This window comes from Lissotriton helveticus, chromosome 5_1, assembly GCF_964261635.1.
Source record: "Lissotriton helveticus chromosome 5_1, aLisHel1.1, whole genome shotgun sequence".
Lineage (NCBI taxonomy): Eukaryota > Metazoa > Chordata > Amphibia > Caudata > Salamandridae > Lissotriton > Lissotriton helveticus.
The window spans coordinates 1,320,417,486-1,320,437,355 of NC_136065.1; the positions used below are offsets into that span (position 1 = coordinate 1,320,417,486).

Below are 19,870 nucleotides of genomic sequence, written 5' to 3' on the forward strand. Positions count from 1 at the left end.
ATGAAAGTCAAAAAAATAGCGAATTCACTAATAGGAGTAGCCAATTACCATGAAGTTGAACTTCATGGTAATTTGCTAAAACTTTGAAAAAAGCACTTTTGTGCATTTTTCAAAGTTTCATGTTGCGCACACACATGCCCTTAGGGCATGTGTATGTGCAACATATGTGCAGAGATCAATTTCAGGGGTGCAACAGGGAGTCATTTTGACACCCTTGCACCCTTGAAATTGGATGAGCAATTTGCGAGTACCTACTGGTACTCGCAAATTGCTCATGCAATCTCCAATTCATTCTTATGAGCCTGTAGGCACATAGGAATGAATGGTACAGCATTCCTTAATTGCACTAGCAATTTGCGAGCAGCAAATACGGAATGTTTAGGAATCGCTATTTTAATAGCGTTTCCTACATGCATAGGCTTTTGCTATTCCTAAATAGTGTTCCTTAAAAATCGCTATTTAGGAATAGCAAAAGGCTACGTTGATGCATCTGCCAGTAAATTTCTTCTTAGTATGGTATTTCTTATTGACATTGCAGAACAATGTTTTAATTGCATTTTTTTAGGGAATTCCCATCCATAGCCACCTAATGCTTAGCTTTTCCCAATGATGCATTGCGAATATGTATTCATAGGGATTTGCAATTTATATTAAGCATAGGGCCACATGGTTCAAAAAAAAAAAAGTTGCAAACGGGCCAATTTGCAGAATCGGCGCCTTTGCAAGCAGTATTTTGCCATTTGGGATGCATCAACCCAAAAGCAATTTGCAAAATAGGTAATCGCAAGTTTTGTGATTACTTATTTTGCGAATGCAGTTAGGAAATCGCAAATAGCAATTCCCTAAATGTGATGAATTATGCATTCGCAAATTGCGTTTTCGCAATTTGGAATCGCAAATTACCATCAATTTCAAGTTGATGGTAATTTGAAAAATGCAAAAAAAAGTATTTTTCAAAGTGCATTCTGGTGCATACACATGCCCTTAGGGCATGTGTGTGCACTACATGTGCATACTACCTTTTTTGAGGGTGCATTAGGGTGGCCTTTTGGCCTCCTTGCACCCTTGAAATTACATGTGCAATTTGTGAGTACCTACTTCAGTCCTCTCCAAATAAACGTTTCCCAGCTGCAGAGCTTGTGTGTGATGCCTGCCTACCAGGAGAATCCTGCAGTCAGGCATTGTACACATACATATCTTGTGGTGAAGATGCTTTGAAGTGCTCTGTCAGAGGTCCAGGCGATGTATTTATCTTAAAGAGGCTTGCATTAGGAGATTGTACTACTGAATAAAGCCCCAGAATATTGTGGTAGGAGAATATCTAGGACAGAACATGAAGGGAAAAAAATCAGAAGGTTAGTACATAGAGGGAAGTACAGATTTACCACTGCCAACTCCACATGTATGTACAGTAAAGATATACGTACAGCGTGGGTATATATATGTGGAGGTAAATATAGAAAACCTAGATTTACCTGTCAATATTTATTTTTATATTTTGTCCTCAACTTTGTGTCCCATCTGTATTCTTAGGTCAATATTGAAGGTGCACACCCTTTACTGTAAATACATTGCCCAGCTTCTCACAATGCTTCAAAAAGCAACTGAGCCTTTTGTTCCACCCATAGAGCAGTGGATCAGCTCCAATCCTGCTCCATGGACAGAAAATGAACGGGTGAAATATCCAATGTTCCATTCGCGGAATTTGCAGATTTTCTGCAATTTCGCAGTCCGCGAATCTCGCGAAATTGCAGAAAAATCTGCGAAATCGCGTTCGGGGCGGATTTTCAAAAACTGAAGTACATGAAGCACTTACAGGGTTACATCAGGTGCTCAAGTTGAAGCTAATTTCTTTGTAACCATTTACCAAATGGTTACAAAGAAATTAACTTCAACTTGGGCACCTGCTGTAACCCTGTAAGTGCTTCCTGAGCTGCGCCTCCAGAGTTGTTGCCTACTTGCAACTATTCTCTGACCCTGCTCTGACCCTCGAAGGAGGGTCAGAGAATAGTTACAAGTATGGCACAATGCTCCAGGCTGTCACAAAACTTAAACCAGAACAGGAAGCACTTACAGATAAGGAAGCAGGTGCCGGACCTGAAGCTCAAATTCAGTAACACATTAACCAGCCCCCGGTTGAGGCTGGGCAGGTGTGCATTCTCCCCATAATCTACAGTGGTTAACCAAAGGGTGCTGTGATGAACCAGAAGGTGCACTTGTGAACCAGAGGGTGCTGCGATGAACCAGAGGGTGGCAGTGGTGAACCAGAGGGTGGCAGTGGTGAACCAGAGGGTGGCAGGGGTGAACCAGAGGGGGTGGCAGTGATGAACCAGAGGGTGGCAGTGGTGAACCAGAGGGTGGCAGTGGTGAACCAGATGGTGGCAGGGGTGAACCAGAGGGTGGCAGTGGTGAACCAGAGGGTGGCAGTGATGAACCACAGGGGGGCAGTGATGAACCAGAGGGTGGCAGTGATGAACCAGAGGGTGGCAGTGGTGAACCAGAGGGTGGCAGTGATGAACCAGAGGGTGGCAGTGGTGAATCAGAGGATGTCAGTGATGAACCAGAGGGTGGCAGTGGTGAACCAGAGGGTGACAGTGGTAAACCAGAGGGTGCTTTGATTAACCAGATGGTGGCAGTGGTGAACCAGAGGGTGTCAGTGGTGAACCAGACGGTGGCAGTGGTGAAATAGAGGGTGCTGTGATGAACCAGAGGGTGGCAGTGATGAACCAGAGGGTGGCAGTGGTGAACCAGAGGGTGCTGTGATGAACCAGAGGGTGGCAGTGATGAACCAGAGGGTGGCAGTGATGAACCAGAGGGTGACAGTGATGAACCAGAGGGTGGAAGTGGTGAACCAGAGGGTGGCAGTGATGAACCAGAGGGTGACAGTGATGAACCAGAAGGTGGCAGTGGTGAACCAGAGGGTGGAAGTGATGAACCAGAGGGTGACAGCGAAGAACCAGAGGGTGGTAGTGGTGAACCAGAGGGTGGCAGTGATGAACCAGAGGGTGGCAGTGATGAACCAGAGGGTGGCAGTGATGAACCAGAAGGTGACAGTGGTGAACCAAAGGGTGGCAGTGGTGAACCAGAGGGTGGCAGTGGTGAACCAGAGGGTGGCAGTGGTGAACCAGAGGGTGGCAGTGATGAACCAGAGGGTGGCAGTGGTGAACCAGAGGGTGGAAGTGATGAACCAGAGGGTGACAGCGAAGAACCAGAGGGTGGTAGTGGTGAACCAGAGGGTGGCAGTGATGAACCAGAGGGTGGCAGTGATGAACCAGAGGGTGGCAGTGATGAACCAGAGGGTGGCAGTGGTGAACCAGAGGGTGGCAGTGATGAACCAGAGGGTGACAGTTTTGAACCAGAGGGTGGTAGTGGTGAACCAGAGGGTGGCAGTGATGAACCAGAGGGTGGCAGTGATGAACCAGAGGGTGACAGTGGTGAACCAGAGGGTGACAGTGGTGAACCAGAGGGTGGCAGTGGTGAACCAGAGGTTGGCAGTGACGAACCAGAGGGTGGCAGTGGTAAACCAGAGGGTGGCAGTGATGAACCAGACGGTGGCAGTGATGAACTAGAGGGTGGCGCTGCTAAACTGCCCGGGAGCCCTGTGGGTGTGAGCTCCTGTGCTGCTGAGCTGCCCAGGGGTTGTGAGCCCACGCACTACTGAACTGCCCCGGGCCCCAGTGGGTGTGAGCCCCCGTGCTGCTGAACTGCCCTGGAGCCCTCTCAGTTTGAAAATCATTTGTGCTCAATTGCCTGGGAGCCCTCTGGGTGTGAGCACACATTGTGCTAAGTGTCCCCCTGCCCCCAGTACATATATACCCGTACCGCACAGCACCATTATGCTCTTGCACCAAGAATTCTGGTGCCTGGATGCTCCTGATTCGTGTAGGTGGTACCACCGTCTGGTGCAGTCAAAATGTAAAGTCATAACTTGCTACACAGCACCAATAAACACGTGTCCCCCCTGGCACCGGTATGCGCATGTACCAGGCATGGAGCACCCGCATGCCACTGCACCCTACAGCCCAGCGCCAGCATATGCTTGTACGGGCAGTTTAGTATGAGATGGGACATTGTCCAGCAGCAGCAGCTGCATGCGCCTGAACCCACTGAGCAGGATCAGAATGGCTTTGTACCCAAATGCGCAGCAGAGCTATCTTGGACATCTGAAGGATTCTGGGGTTCTGTGCCAAACGTATTTTTGCATCCATGAGTTTCCCGAGCACCATCCCCGTGTAGCTCCTGTGACCAGGAGGCTGCTTTCTCCTCATCTGCTGCTCTGCTCGGTCTCTGACCCTTTATAAACAAGATGCATGTGAACTTGCATAGAAGCCCCGCCCGTTTGGCCCCTTCCACCACACACTAGCGGTATGAAAGGTCTTCCCGCCCGTCCCCACTATAATGGCCAGCTCACTCAAGGGACCTTGGCGCCTTTTGGCGCGCTGGCAAAGTTACAGGCACACGTGGTCACATATTTTTGCAAATGGCACAAAAATCCGCGAGTTCGCAGGAAAATTCGCGAACTCGCGGACTTTTTTTGCAATTTCGCACGAATTCGCGGACCGCGAATTTGCAAATTTCGCCCATTATTAGGCCGCACCTTGTTGTTTTCGTCACCTGAGTGAGTCACAGCGGTTAACAGTGTTGCGGCTGTGAGACTTAGGGCCAGATGTAGGTAGCCCTTTACCGGACGGAATCTGCCGAAAATACGGATTTTTGGCCGTTTCCGACCGGTAAAGGGCTATGGAGATGTAGGGGCACAAAAAACGGACATATTCGGTAATTTTACCGAATCTGTAATTTTACCGAATCGTTAAAATTACAGAATCGATAAATTTACCGATTCTGTAAAGTTTACCGATTCGGTAAAATTACCATTCGGTAAAATTACCGAATATGTATTTCGAGATGTAGGTAGCACTTCTAACAGTGCTACAGGGCCTTAAGAATTCGGTATTTACCATGCAATACAATTGCATGGTAAATTACGAATTCATGTGTGCATGCACGTCTGTGCATGTACACCTGTGCCACGTGGCACACAGACATGCCCTGTGTGCCACATGGCGCAAAAGCCAGTTACAGGGGTGCAACAGGGTGTCAAAGTGACACCCTGTCCCCCTTAGCAATTCGGTATTTTTACCGATTCTGTAAATACCGAATCGGTAAATACCGAATCTTACAGATATTTGCTACTGTCTTTTCTTGCACTGTTCTATTTTTTAATTAGGAGGCGTGTCTGGTCCGCAGAATAAAGTAGTTAGAAGGAGGACATTCCATCCTGTTTTAAATCACTCATTGTTTGTTGCACTAGTTCTTTCCATTTTACCATTAAAAGATCAGTCATCATGGACGGTTTGTGTATTTGGTGGACCAAATCCTAATACAACAATAAGGTGCGGAGCTGAGTGTCCCACTGATCAGGGGACCAGCCTCATTTGCACCAGGGTTTGGCCAAATGATAGGACTGATCATTGAGTCTATTTTGATGGAAACCCTTCACAATCTGTTGTGGATTAATCAGCCATATACGAATAATCGATGGTGTACCGGTCTCCTCTATGCATGTAGTGTTCACCTTTTTTCTCCTCCTTTTTTCTTATTAATACGTTGTTTGTGTGTGATAAAGATATTTTGAGATCCTGTGGACTCAGTATCGACAGTGCAGCCTCTAAATTTGGCTGGTAGACCCCCTGTGTTTCATGTGTTATACAATCTCCACTGTCACTCATATCCCTCTGGACAAGGTACTCCAAGGTGCAGTCGTACCGGGGAATGGTCAGAATAGGTCCTTGGCAGCTTCACCAGCGACCGGAACCAGCCCGCGACACCGGGGGATACTAGCCAAAAATCTATCCTGCTCCACAAGTTGTGTTGACCAGAATAATGAGTGTACTCCATATGTGCAGAATTACGTTGTCGCCAAATATCTAGCAGAGTGAGCTGCTTGCACAGATCAAGTCAAGCGTGTTGTGCTCTAGGTTTGGTGCCTGGAGAAGTGGCTGTGCTGTCCAGGCTAGGGTTAAGAAGTAGATTGAAGTCCCCCCCAATCAAGAGAAAGCAAGGTTCTAAACTCGTCGAGTGGGCAGATAGTGAATGAAAAAAACCAGGGGAGTCTGTGTTCGGCCATATACACACACCAGCGCCGTGCAATGCTCCATGAGCATACCTGTGACAATGATGTATCTGCCCTCATCATCCTCAACCACAGAGCTGAGGCAAACAGGGACCCTCTTATGTATAAGGATGGCTGCGCCCCTTGCATAGCTGCAATAGTTGGCAAAATACCTATGTGCCCCCCAACAAGCAGCAAAGTGGGCCATGTCTGATTTGGGTAAGTGCGTTTCCTGCAAATATGCAATGTTAACGTTGTGTCTTAATAGATAGTGGACCACCTGTCTTAGTTTGCGGTTGCCATTTAGACCTCGAACATTCCCGGACATTAAGGACAGGCCAGAGGGACCTTCAACATTTCCTAGCTGGGTCATCTAGTGTACGTGTCGAACATAGTGTAGACAAGTAAGAATGAATAACAGGGAACTGTGACAGTGACCATGACTGATAAACCTCTTGAAACATTCAACGAATAGGAAATGACCCTCCCCCATGCCCCACCCAACCTCTCTAGACCCAAAGCAACGCAAAACCATAATGAAAAGCAGAACATGAAGTACCAATTAACTTTACATTGAGATGAAATCCCATAGAAGGGTACATCCTAGAAAACAAATACAAATTCCAGGTATACACCATGAGGGGTGCAACGCCACGTCTGTTGACCACCTACCTGAAGCATAACAGTAGTATCAAGTACATTATCCCCATTCATTTGCATATAAGTTATGTATGACCATCACTGCAAAGTTATCCAGTAGCAGAACTAGAGAAAAGATTGACACTTGCATCTGAACTGCTGCGCGGCGGAGAAGGCACCCCCCAGCTCCGACCGATTATTATTTTGTTTATACATATGACAGAATTATTGGGCCTCAGTAGGAGTGTCAAATATGCGGGCTCTGCCGCCCACATCTACCTTCAACCTAGCAGGGTATAACATGCCATATTTTGAACCCGGGTTCCGGAGGGCTGCCTTCACCCCATTGTACTTCCAGCGGGCCTCCTGCACCATTAGAGTGAAGGCTGCATAAAGAGATAGTTTATAACCCTGCCAGGTGTTGTCCCACGTTCCGTGGTGCGGCGCAATGCTGTGTCACGGTCTCTGAAGTTCATAACACAGGCAATGATGGGTCTGGGATGGCCTCCTTGATTGGGCCTCTCCGCCATTCCAGAGCCTTTTTTCAGAGGCCTTGTCTGCGATTTTCTCAAAAGACAGGGTCTTCTGTTTAGGATCCTTTCGGCCCATTCCGCGGGGCCGCAGCGCAGGCGAACCGTGGAGCAGTCCAGTACCGCTAGGTACTAAGCATTTGTCGAATTGGGCTCTGGGAGAAAAACCAGCAAGCAGCGGGGAAGCGCCGTAACCCGAGCCGCTCTCAGCGTGGTTGGTGGCAGCTCCCAAGCAGTGTGTGCAGGAGGGTGCAGGCCCCTCATTGTAGCCTGGGCGTCTCCCCAGATCACAGGGTCGTCGCCTGAGGTGAAGCAGTGGGAAGCCAGTTATCAGGAGGGCCCGGATCCCAAGTTTATGTTGCTGCCCTTGCAAATGGTAGGCCCTCTTCCAGGGGCCAGGCGGCACTCTAATCTGGTGCTAGTGTAGGGAGGATGTGTGCCCTTGCAGGAGATGCGCAGGAGCCTAGCATCAGTAGGTGGGGCAGGTGCAGCCAGAGGGTAGGGCCCCAGTGGATGTATGCAACGTCACTGGTGCCAGAGTTCAAGGCGCGGGCGACTGCAGGCCCCGAACTACTCAGGGAGCCGGGGGCGTCTCTGTGCCTGCTAGTTTGCAAGTGTCCCGGCTGTTAGGGGAAGAGGCTGTGTCGCATGGAGGTCGGTCGTGGCACTCGGTGGGCAGCTAGCAGTTAGGCGCCCCCCATCTCTCACGCCGTGCTGCCGCTGGATGGGTGTCTCGCAGGTTCACCGCGGGCCCTGTCCCTGCGAGGTCTCAGAGAGTGATGGCCGTTCACCTGCAGGCCTGCCGCGATGAGGCACGACCACACTCTGTTCAAATATCGTGCCGTAGCGGGCAGGGGAAATCTCCACTGCCGCTCTGCTATCCGCCTCCCCACCGCAGCAGCGGGCCTCAGATCACCCCCGGCTCCTGATGTTCGGTTCCTCGTCCTGCGGCACTAATCAGCCTGAAGCGCTCAGGGTCCTGCATGCTTCCTCTCCGCTCCTCAGTTCGCCAGAATCATATCTCTGCGGTGGATGCACTCCTCGGCCCCAGAGTCAGCACACTTTTCCGATCAGCTTCAGCTCTCCGGCGCTGTCGAGTATGGGGCATTTAATGTATGCAGCTATGGGGATAAGGTCTACAAGCTGGTCCGGCAGACGGAGCTTCAGCAACAAGCAGCCATCTTGGTCGCTTGCGTGGCCACGCCCGACATTGATATGAATTAATAAATATAATATGTTGAAGGTGGCCGCGGCCCTTAGTTCAGTCAGTGTTGCCACTTGCCAGCAGGCGGGCCACGGGACACACTGATTTGGGCTGGATTTTGGTTCTGCGGTGTTAGGGGCTGTGCGCAGATTTTTTTCAGATTGCCACGCCCCAGCATAACCACGAGTCTTCGTCTTTCAAGTCAGCCCAACCCGACGACGACGTTGAGGGCAGGCATCGATCAGCCAGTACTGTGGTAGCAAGCAGCACCAGCCCTAATCAGGAATTAAAGGAAGTCTGCAGCCATAGGGGTCAGGACCCAGCCCTGTGGACAAGAGTGTTGCGAGAGAGCCCTGAATCAGGCTGGCTGCGGCCGTTTGAGTCTCCCCGGGACAAGAAGGGTTGAAGGAGAGCTGCGCAAGAGCGGTTGAGAGATTTAATCTACAAGAAGGCTGGGCAGAGCCCTCGAAACAAGAGGAGTACACCGGGAGCAGCTGCAGTTCTAGGCGAGAGCCCCCGGGGAACTGAGCGAGAGACCCTTGAAGCAGGAAGAGACCCTCAACCCAGGGGCTGGGAAAGAGGCAAGGACCTGGGCTGAGGGAGCCCAGGGACAAAAGAAGTGGACGCAACCGCGGGAGGACTGAGCCCTAAAACCCTAAGGCTAGGATACCCTGACATCCCGCGGGCTCTTGATGCCCTGCTAACTAAGCATCCATAGGCTCTTGGTTGAAGTGCGTGTCCCTACTGCACCACCAGGGCTGCAGGGACATGGCTACACCAGCCCCCATGCAATCAGACAACTTATTCATGTGGGCAGGGTATGATGATGCAGAGATGACCCTGCACGTGTTGCATGGCATACAGCAGCTCCAAAGGGGGTTTTACAGCAAACTCCTACAGGTAGCCTTTAAGCTGCCCCAAACATGCAATGTTGGATTCTAGGTACATATCCCGCCACTCTTGACAATTTATGGAATAGTTAAACAATTCGCCTTCACCACAGAAGTGACTGGCGTGCCATTTCTCTTGATACCCACCCCTAGTTCTTTCTATAAGTGCACCCAAACATCTCCCTTTCCCACCTGATTTTTTTTTCTGAAAGTCATGCACAACTGCCGGAGTACTTCTTTGTAGCCTTCAGCATCTTCATTCCAGAACTGTTTCCATACACATTTCTACCAATCACCGATAACAGCACTCCTTCCTACTAGCGCACTGGATCTACACTCAGCACGGGTAACAGAATACCTCAGACAGTCATGTTTACAGCGACCCTCTTCCCCACCCTACCCCCTCTAACTCAGTACTGGCTACACACACGGTGCTCGCAGACTCCTTTCACCGTTAAATTGCCACTGACGATCAAGCATTGCGCTCCAATGCACCTCAGTCTTTGCCCCAAAGCACTCTTTTCCAATCTGGAAACTACACACAGACCTGCCGGTGCCCCCCACTTCTTGTCTGCTCTGCCTCATCATCTTAGTGTCCAAGCTTAGACCCACCAATTTCCCAGAGACCCTCAGTGTATTCCATTACTAGATTCCACATACAGTGCTCTGCCTATTCGCCTTAACCGTGAATTCCTGGTGCCTCGCCCTGGATATTCCCGTCTTGAGTCCAAATGATAGCTCTGCCGATGCACCTCATTCCCGGCTATCTGCATTCCATTATGCAGCACCGGGGCAAGCCGAAGCTGTGTCCAAGTCCGCTCAGCCCTCAGGAGCAGAGGACAGTGAAGTACAATTGCTTTCAGATGACAGTCCCGGGACAGGGTGTGTGCTGGGGGTGCCCGGGGTGGGGGTCAGAGGGAGACACAGGCTACATTGTACATGGAGAGCAGCAATTTGCAGATCATAACACATTAGTAAGCTACTCATTTGTCTGGGTGGGGGAGGGACGGGTCTGATGTGAAACTTGGGATGGGGAAGTTATGGTTACTGTACTCTCGAGACAGTCTGCTTAATGTTCCGGTACGTTACAGTAGTGCTGTTGGTCCACAGTTGTTAGCATGTCCTTATTTCTTGTTTGTTGCACTTCACCCGATGCCTCTTAGTATAATATTATATATTACTGCAGCAGCCCCTGCCCCTCTACTTAATGCATGTATATGCCTCGGCATCACACTCACTCCAGTGCACACAGGTTTGGTTTTTTTACGCTGTCATCGTTGCAATAGTCATGTTACTGTTTCCACCCTTTCCCTGAAATATTACTAAAAGGTGTTTTTTCCTCGTATTACATCTGACTTTTAGCGGTACCAGTTGAGGATGTGGGTAGAGCTAATAGAGTAAGTGGGTAGAGCCAGTGGAGGAAATGGGTGGAGCCGGAGAAAAGTAGGTGTGGCCTCCCCAAAAAATTTGAACACCTGCACTTCATATTTTACAAATAAGGCACTGCATATCAGGCCAGTGACTCACTTGCCCTAGGGAAATTACAGCATCTTACTAATAAACGCTTATCTATGTGTTGTAGAACCCACACCCCCTTTGGCTTTACTTAAAGCTTGCTTTATTACAAACGTCCTCTCTTCACAGCCCTCCTCAACAGCATGCTTCTGCCTCAGAGAAAGACTCTCCAAATAGTCCCAGCCAATTGCTAGGATCACAGGGTGGATGGAAGATGAAAGGTTATTTTATCTGAATCTGTGGAAACTCGATTATGTGCAACGATTTATATGTGTATCCATCGATTTGTGTGGCTCCAGTGCTGCCCAATATGCATGTCACAGCTCACGTGGACCAAATGTCCCAGATATAGGTTTGAGCAAAGGAATAAAAACAGTAAATATAAATGCTCACAATATAAATAGTCAGATACAACCAAGAGGTGAGATACAAAACAGGTCTCGAGATTCAATAAATGCTGTAACATTTCCTAAAGAGAAGCATCCTCGTGTTTTTTGAAGATCTGTGATGCCCTTCTTTACTCAGTCAGAGAATGGCCTTCACAAGCTCTCGAATCCAGGGTATTCCTTATTTTACAAGCACAATGCTAATATAATAATTTTACCATACCTCGTTCTGAGCTTAAACTCAGCCTAGTATTTTTTGCTTCCGCTAACCATATCCCTCCTGTTTTTACCACGTTCTAGGTTTCTATCCAGTCGGTGACACTGCCGTTGACAACCATTCACCTCCTCCGAATGCTGCCGTCATAGTGAAGGATGTTGGGAATGGGATGGTCCAACCACCTTCCAGTTTCAGGTATTACCCCTTTTTTCCTTCAGAACAGCAAAAATTAGACTTTACATGCGGTGAGCTTTGGTCCCTAAAAAGCAAAGATGTTATCAAGTGTGCACCCGCACTTAAGTTGTGAAACCAGAAATAATTGAGGTTCCAAAGCGCCATCAGCAGATGTTGCTTTACGAAAGCCAAGGTTGCTGAATACCAAGGCTGCTTGTCTTGAACCTGCCCCATGGCTCTTTCTTCCAACGCCATTCACTTAATGCCTCTAATCCCACATTTTCACCCCTTTTTTCTCCAAATGCCAGTTTTCTTATCTTTCTCTTTCTCCTCATTCTTTACTCTCTTTCCCCTCTCAAGCTCTTGCTCAAATTCTGATGATGAACATGAAGCCCCGGTTTGAAAAGTATTCCAGTGTCCAATATCTGCAACCACCTGCATAAAGAGACAATGGCAAGCACGAAGAATGGTGACGTTTGTCTCTGCAGATCATTTACTTCATGGAAACATGCCATACTCCATCTTTCAACAAGTGGTGTTAGAAATTGGGGTGTAAGCCCTAACCAAGCAACAAACACAGTCCTAGTCAGGGTACGTGGCAGCCAAACCCTAAATTAACCTGTGCTCCTCCTCTGGTAGCTTGGCACAGAGCAGCCAAGCTTAACTTAGAGGCTGTGTGTAAAGTATTTGTGCAACACTTTAAACATTAAAACAGTAAAAACACCACACAAAATAATTCCACACCAGGTTAGAAAAAAAGCTCAGATTTTATTTTATTAAACACAGTGGTGTCACTAGGGTTGGTGTCACCCGGTGCGGGTAACTCATGGTGTCACCCCCTCACGACTTACCGCATAGACCTCCTCCGCTCCGAGTCCGCCAGTGGACACAGATGGCAAATTCCCAGAGTACTGACATGACCACCACAGCATTTTCATGAAAAGTTACGGCTGGCCAATCAGAACGTCAATCACGGCAGTACCATACCAGGTTTTGCAGTACCCCATTGACTGACTGGAAAAAAATGCTCCCTCAGCAAGTAATTTTTTATTTTTAGTGCATAACGGTCCAGATACCACTACCTTTTCTGAAAAATTTACCCCTTCATAAGCACACCAAGGACTTATTTCAACATATATTTTTTAAACTTGCTAAACAGATTTACCATAAGTAATAGCATTCCTTCTGAGTAAAATCCTAACTTCATCCAAGTTGTTTTTTTCAGTATCAGAGAACAGTTTCCAATGGGAATTAAAATGGAAAATCATTGTTTTTAGACTTCCCTTTTTTCTTGTACCAGTACCACGTTTAACAGATCAGTGGGAAACCTTCTAAGAAAGAGCCAAAGCAAGAGAGCTTGTTTTTTTGGAACATTTCGTGCAGTCACACATAAATAATGTAGCGAACACCAGCTCTGAAATAAATCATGATTAGAGATCGCTCCTAGAGACGTCTTTTCAAAGATGAAGCTCTCCTTTTTAATAGCACTGTGTGTGTGACTGTCTGTCTCTTCTTGGGCGGGCCTTGGGGACTGTCTGGGGGGAAACAGCCATTACAACGCGGGCTTTACACCACGTTACCATTACGACGCGCTGGATGGCGCTATATTCTAAGGAATAGATTGATTTACTGTTCCAACACCTTCCCTACTGTTACGTGGGCTGGAGTTGGAATAGTAAATCATACTATTCCTAAATCCAGCGCCTCCAGCGCAAGTCGTTGTAACGACTTGCGTTGTGAAAGCTGCGTCGTAATGGTAGCGCGGTGTAAAGCCCACATTGTAATGACATACATCCCTGTCTGGGAGTAATGCGATTGCCGCGATCTGAATCTGATTGTGTGCCTGCACTGCCACATTTCTAACCAGGGCCGGCTTTAGCACTGGTGGCGCCCTGTGCGACAATGTTTGTTTGCGCCCCCCCAATGACCACCTTTACCACAGATTCCCTAACTTCCACCATTTGATAGTGCCCCTCAAGTCTCCATAACCACTATCTCTTAGATTCATTTCGTTTTATAGCACCACTCATGCCAGTTTAAGATGTCAACATTTTTTACATCACACATGCATTGCACAGGAACAATCATCGCTGTGAAAATCAGTATATAGGAAATGTTACATAAGACAGAGACCTACAAGGAGTAGGAGTCACATGTCATCTATACTGGTAGGCAGTATAGTTTAAGAGTCCTTGGACTGGAAAAGCACAAATTCAGAATTTAAAATTTAACACCATTGTTAGGGGTTTTCATTAATAAAAAGTAGTGATTTTTACCCAAATGACACCCATTTGCAATATTAGGACAACGAAAGTCTGGGCAAAAATGATATTGCTTTAATATTTTCCTTGCAGTTTGCATGCAGCTTGTGATGGCAGTTAATAGCTCACTGCTCTATAATAAGATTGTAACTTATAAACTGAAAGTAAGAAAAGGATCTCAGACCAAACTGGTAACCCATTGACCTATTTTTTTATTATATGCACTTTGTGATGTTAATGGGATACGCACTTTGCAGCAGCCATGTTAAACCTCTGACCTACGATCTGTCAATACTTTCAGTAGAAAAGGCTCCAGACTCTCTCCAGGAAGAACATTATTCACTGGAGTTGTCATTTTTATTGCAGGGACAAAGTATGCGGCATCTGGTGCTTTTAAAGCGTTGAACATGGTGCCCCCACCCCAAGTCAGCGCCCGAGCCAGCCAGCATAACTAACCAGATTGGTGTCACCCCATGATGGGGTGACACGCGGTTCGGTCCGCACCCCCCGCACCCGCCTTGTGACGCCACTGATTAAACAAAACAAGACCAAAATGCCAATAATCCAATTAGTAGAACCGATTTATGCTGATTTTTTACATTTATGGTGAAAAATAGCACCAAAAAGCACAAAGTGCTATTTGGGATATCTGGTTGCATCGGACTAGGACAAAGTCATATGTTCAGGCTGACTGCAATGCAGTGTGGGCTGGCCACAGAGACCCAGTAAGGCCAGCTGAACATAGTATCTTAAATTCTGGTTGCGGAGCTTGGCATGAGTCTGCGTCGAAGATGCGTCGTGCAACTGAGGCGATGCGTTGGTTCTGAAACGCAACAAGGCTGCAGTGCGAAGTCCGGCTGCCTTGATGGCAAGGATCATGTTGAGAGGGCTTACAATGCAAAGTACGGTGTTGAGAATGCGAGAAGCAGCAGAGGTCATGCATCGGTTCCAATGAGCAGTGAAGCTGCGATGCACGTTTTCAGCTTCATCGTCAAGGCTGCCGTCAATGAGAGATGCAAGGAGCTTGCACTGATGAAAGTGTTGCGCAGCAGTAGTTTCAAAGGCAATGTGTCGGTCCCAAGATGCAGGTGGTGGCAGCGATGCAAAGTCTTTTGCGAAGAGTCAATCCATGCAGCATCAGCGATGCATCGGTTCTGTTCAGGGATGTGACACTCAGCTGAGGAGATGCATCAGTTCTGCTCGGAGATGCGCAACTCAGCAGAGAAGATCCACCAGTTCCACTGGCAAGCACCTTAAGTGCACTTCCAAGGGTCCAGGACTTCTGGGGAGACACCACCTGGCAGGGTAGACTCACATCTGGCAGAGTCCGGGTTCAGGTATTTGAAGCCTGTTATGTCCCTGAGGCTTCTGATAAGGAGGCCAGCCAACTAGCCTTTGGAGCCCTTCTGGGTTCTTGGATCAAAAGATGCAGGTCCAGTACTTCCCACCCGGGCAAGAGGGTAGCAGGCCCCAGATCAGTACAGCAGAGCAGGAGTCCAGCAGAGTGCACTCCAGCAGAGTTGCAGTCTTTCCGCAATACAACAACTCTTCTTCCTGGCAGAGTTTCCACAGGTCCAGACGTGTTGTGAAGTGGTGGTGTCTGAGGTCCAGTACTTATAACAAGTGGTGCCCTTGAAATGGGGAGGCTTTAAATACATGCCTTTGAAGTGCACAGAGGTCCTCCCTTCCAGGCCTGGCTTACGACAGGGGGTATGCAGCCCTTTGTGCGTGGACAGAACACAGCCTATTCCAGTGTAAGTGAGGCTGTGCCCAGATCCTACATCCCATCATGCCAGAGGTGGCCCATTGTGACACACCTAAGCTCCCAATGGGTGTGGCTGTCTAGGAGGAATACACAAAGCCCAACTGCCAATTGCACTCAGTCATGTGAGCAGAGGCAGGCTACAGGCACCAAATGGCTAAATCGAGAAAATGCCAACTTTCTAGAAGTTATATAAACAAGCGTTAGGCCCTTCACTCGGCTAGAATGGACCGGTAACTACTAAACATACAAAGGTTTCTAGCCGGCTATTTCGAACGCTGCCACTAATTTAAGCAGACTCTGACCAAGCTATCTAATAAGATGGTCAACATCATGTATTAATGATTATTCTTAATTTTTTCATATTTTCATAAATATTTGAATGACAGAAAGCAAAACACTTCACAAATAACATGACATCAAAGCAAATTCTAAAGCGATAATCAATTTGCAATTAGTTATGCAGATTGCACCAGTCAATAGCAACAGACAGAAATAGAAAAGTTAGGATAAATGATGTTGACCATCTTATTAGTTAGCTTGGTCAGAGTCTGCTTAAATTAGTGGCAGCGTTCATAATAGCCGGCTAGAAATGTTCTAGAAGTGGTCTTTTCAGAATTACAATTTAAATTTGATTTCACCGTAAGTTTCGATTTTGGATTGTGATTTCAGGGACACCAGATGTGAATGATCTATCTTTTCCCAATTGGAAATAAAACTTGTAAAATGTGATAATGTTATCCTAATGTTATCATTTGAGAGATAGGCCTTACAGTTATGGTAAATGAATTTGAGGGTTTTCACCTACCAGGATATGTAAAACGTAAAAGTACATAGCCTGCCTTTTAAATACAGTGCACCCTGCCCTATCAGTTGTGCAGGGCCTACTTTAGGGGTGACTTATATGTATAAGAAGGGAAGGTTTGGGCCTAGTCAAAGGTTTATTGTGCCTGGTAGAAGTGGAACTGGATAATGCACACACAGGCTCAGCAATGGCAGGCCCTAGACATGGTTCAAGTGTTATTTAAGTGGAGGGCATAAGCAGTGCTGCAGGCCCACATGTAGCATTTACTTTATAGTTCCTTGGCACATGTAGTGCACTTTACTAGGGATTTATAAGCATGGCTTAATTTGAGCAGGTGGTTTCCAGTGTTTGCCACCAGTGCTTTTAACTGTCTGCTACAAGGCGGCGCTTTCTGGCTAATTAAGAGATAACCACAACAACAGCGAATTATTAATTCAATATACATTAAAAATTACAATTACCTGCCATCAAAGCCATTCCTATAGCTTTGGGGTCTGAACTGTTACACTTGTAGGAGTGTGATGGTTAGCAGTTGTGTTGTTACTATCATTGGCAGCATGGCAGGGGCAGTATGTGGCGCAAGCTGCAGGGTCCTCCTGGCTAGAGCCCCGGCACTTATGTTTTTTACAAATCAAGCACTGTATTAAATATGCCAATTTGGTATGGGCCAATACTACCATGTTTAGGTGAGAAAGCACAAGCACTTGAGCACTGTTTATGAGATGTAAAGTGCACAGAGTCTTAATACCAGCAAAACCAAAGTCAGAAAAGGGGAGGGGGAAAGCAAAAAGTTTGGGGGAAGACCATCCTAAGGCTTTCGGGTCTAACGCAGGGCTAGCAAGGTCAATATGTTGCTAGGTAGACCTCTGTGAAACAAACAGCTTGGAACTTTCAGTTTGCAAGCCAATGTTGTCTACTACCAAGTAGTTTAAAAACAGAACAAATCAGCTTTATACCACTGGCATCAGTGGGTAAGCAAATATTTTTGTATGTGGTTCTTGTCTTATTTTTAACATTATCTTCTTAATAATGGATTTCTTGCTCTATTTTATCAGTTACCACGATGCACACATGACTCTGAGATCTGTCTGAATTGTTTAGTTTGCATAAAAATGCTGAAAAGCCACATTAATTTACTATGTCAAACTCAATATTGTTAGTTGCATTGTGAATTTACTCCTATACATCTAGAGGCCAATCTTTTATACTGGAATGCATGGCACATCACTATATGTCAGTTCTTCTATTGATCCTACCAATAGAATCTTGATGAGGTCACTCGGTCACGGGGATAACATACATATCTATGTGTCTGCTAGGGTCAATTTGCTCAGAAGTGCAATGGTTCCTTCAGATTTCTTCTTGTGCAAGTGTTTGATAAGTGTTATGTTTGTGACACATTAGTGTCCAGGCTCAGCTACAAAGGAAGCTAATCTGAAGTGTTATATGTCAATGTAGCGTGCAAAGGAAACACACTAGATATGTTACATGACAATACGGTTGGACCAAAATCAACGTGTTCAGTTTATATACAATCTAGGATATTTTTTTACAAGGGGTAACAGGCTACAGCAAAATGTGTACGGCAAGTGCTTTGCTCTCCAGCATAATGCCAACCACTAAATATATACTCAATATGAGAACAACATGAAAGTAACCCTGTTTGTGCTTTAGCAGTAAAAATAAATGTGTCCCAATTACACACTATTTGGAGCTACTGTACTAATAAATACACGTTCATACTTTTATTTGCAAAGTTCAAATTTGAGTTTATTACTACAGTACAGCAACATTGACATATTGGCAGGAGAAAGCACTTTTTACCGCCTCACAGACTGCATGTAACAATTACTTTTCTTTCCTGAGTGCTTACACTCTGGAATGGTGATAAATAGATTACAGTCTGCGAATGTGCAAGTATCCTGTATAATACAATCGTTTGGCTGTTATTATTGAGGAAAACCTGCACCAGTTTCAGTAGATTGTATAGTCGACCACTGGATAGCACATTGCAAAATCCCAAACGTAAAAACACATGATTAGAGTGAATACTTGGATTCTTCTTTAGTATAGGGGACGCGGTAATCATCATGCATCACCAGTGGTTTTGAACATTGATATGTTCATGTTGAAATGAAATCCAAAGAACTCCATGATATGAAGTTGGTAAGAAGATTTATTATCATAAACAGGTGCTACCAACAACTCAACTACACAGTATCAACTCTCACAAGACCCACAACATTCTAACCTGCGCTCCCTTAGGTTCTAGAAGTTCCATGGGGCAGGGAACTATGATACAAAGGTGGGGGGAAAACAGCTGGTAAATATCAACTGCCAATTTACTGAATAAAGCTAAATAAAGTAGGAAATATATATATAAATACAGAAATGACACAAGACTTTAGTCTGCCCATTCTCCACAGTCATTCTCCCTCTACACCCACTGGCACCAAGTAGACCTGTTTCTTTCCCTCCTGACATGACTGTGCTTCTTGCATTGTCCTCAGTGACCAGAGTGTGCTTCCTGCATCCTCCAGACTGACAGAATCATTCTTCTGGGACATTTCCCAGAGCTGATGTGCTGAATGGTGTTTCCTGAACTCTCTGTATGGGCAGGTCTTGGCCTGATGCACTTTTTTCGAATGCAGACCTGCACTTACTACATCCCCCATAAATGGATGATGCACCCTGATCTCGATGGAGATGTATTTTGCACCCCAAGGCAAAAGATATAACTCCTGTCAACGAGTATTTATGTGCTGCATTTCTTTCCACACTCAGTGTGAGCTGTTCACACGCTGCAATGCACACATTGTGTAAAATCAGTGTATGCCGAGAGTGATGCTTTTAAATCCGAGCTCTTTTTTTCCAGTTTTGCAGATTTTTTTTTTTTTTTTTTTTTGCACATGCTCGGTTGTGTAACCTTCCCTTGACACAAAGTATGGTTTGTTGTAAAGCACCTGAACATCAACTGGTGCGCATTCAGTCCCCCTCAACCCTGATGCTTAGGAACAACTCACATGATACGCTGCACAAGAATCAAGCTGCTTGGAAAAATATATTGATAAGCACATCTAGGAAAATAAAATACTCTTAGGAAACAGGACTGGATATTCCATCTAACATGAAGTCAACGAGTAAAATGTAAATGCAACTGTATGGCTGACTTTTATTACTTTTAGAATTCTTGTACATACTGTTGAAAAAGAGTTTTTACTTCCAACATTAAGGAGATAAATATACTTGGTAGGCGCTTTACTGTTTTTAACTGGTACTACTGTCCCACATAAACCTTTGGCCTCAGCCGTTACACTCCTATGGACTGCTTGAAACCCAAGAAGCTGGTGTTATGCTCCTAACCATCCAATTAAC

General features: G+C 46.4%; 1 protein-coding gene across 1 annotated transcript in view; it reads left to right on the forward strand.

Annotated features, from left to right (window-relative positions):
- Positions 1-19,870, forward strand: part of LOC144753601 (uncharacterized) — a 113,874-nt gene that overhangs the window by 25,585 nt on the left and 68,419 nt on the right. The window contains exon 4 of the mRNA XM_078641242.1: positions 11,577-11,688. Coding sequence (XP_078497368.1) covers positions 11,577-11,688 — 112 coding nt within the window. The remainder of the gene's footprint in view (positions 1-11,576; positions 11,689-19,870) is intronic.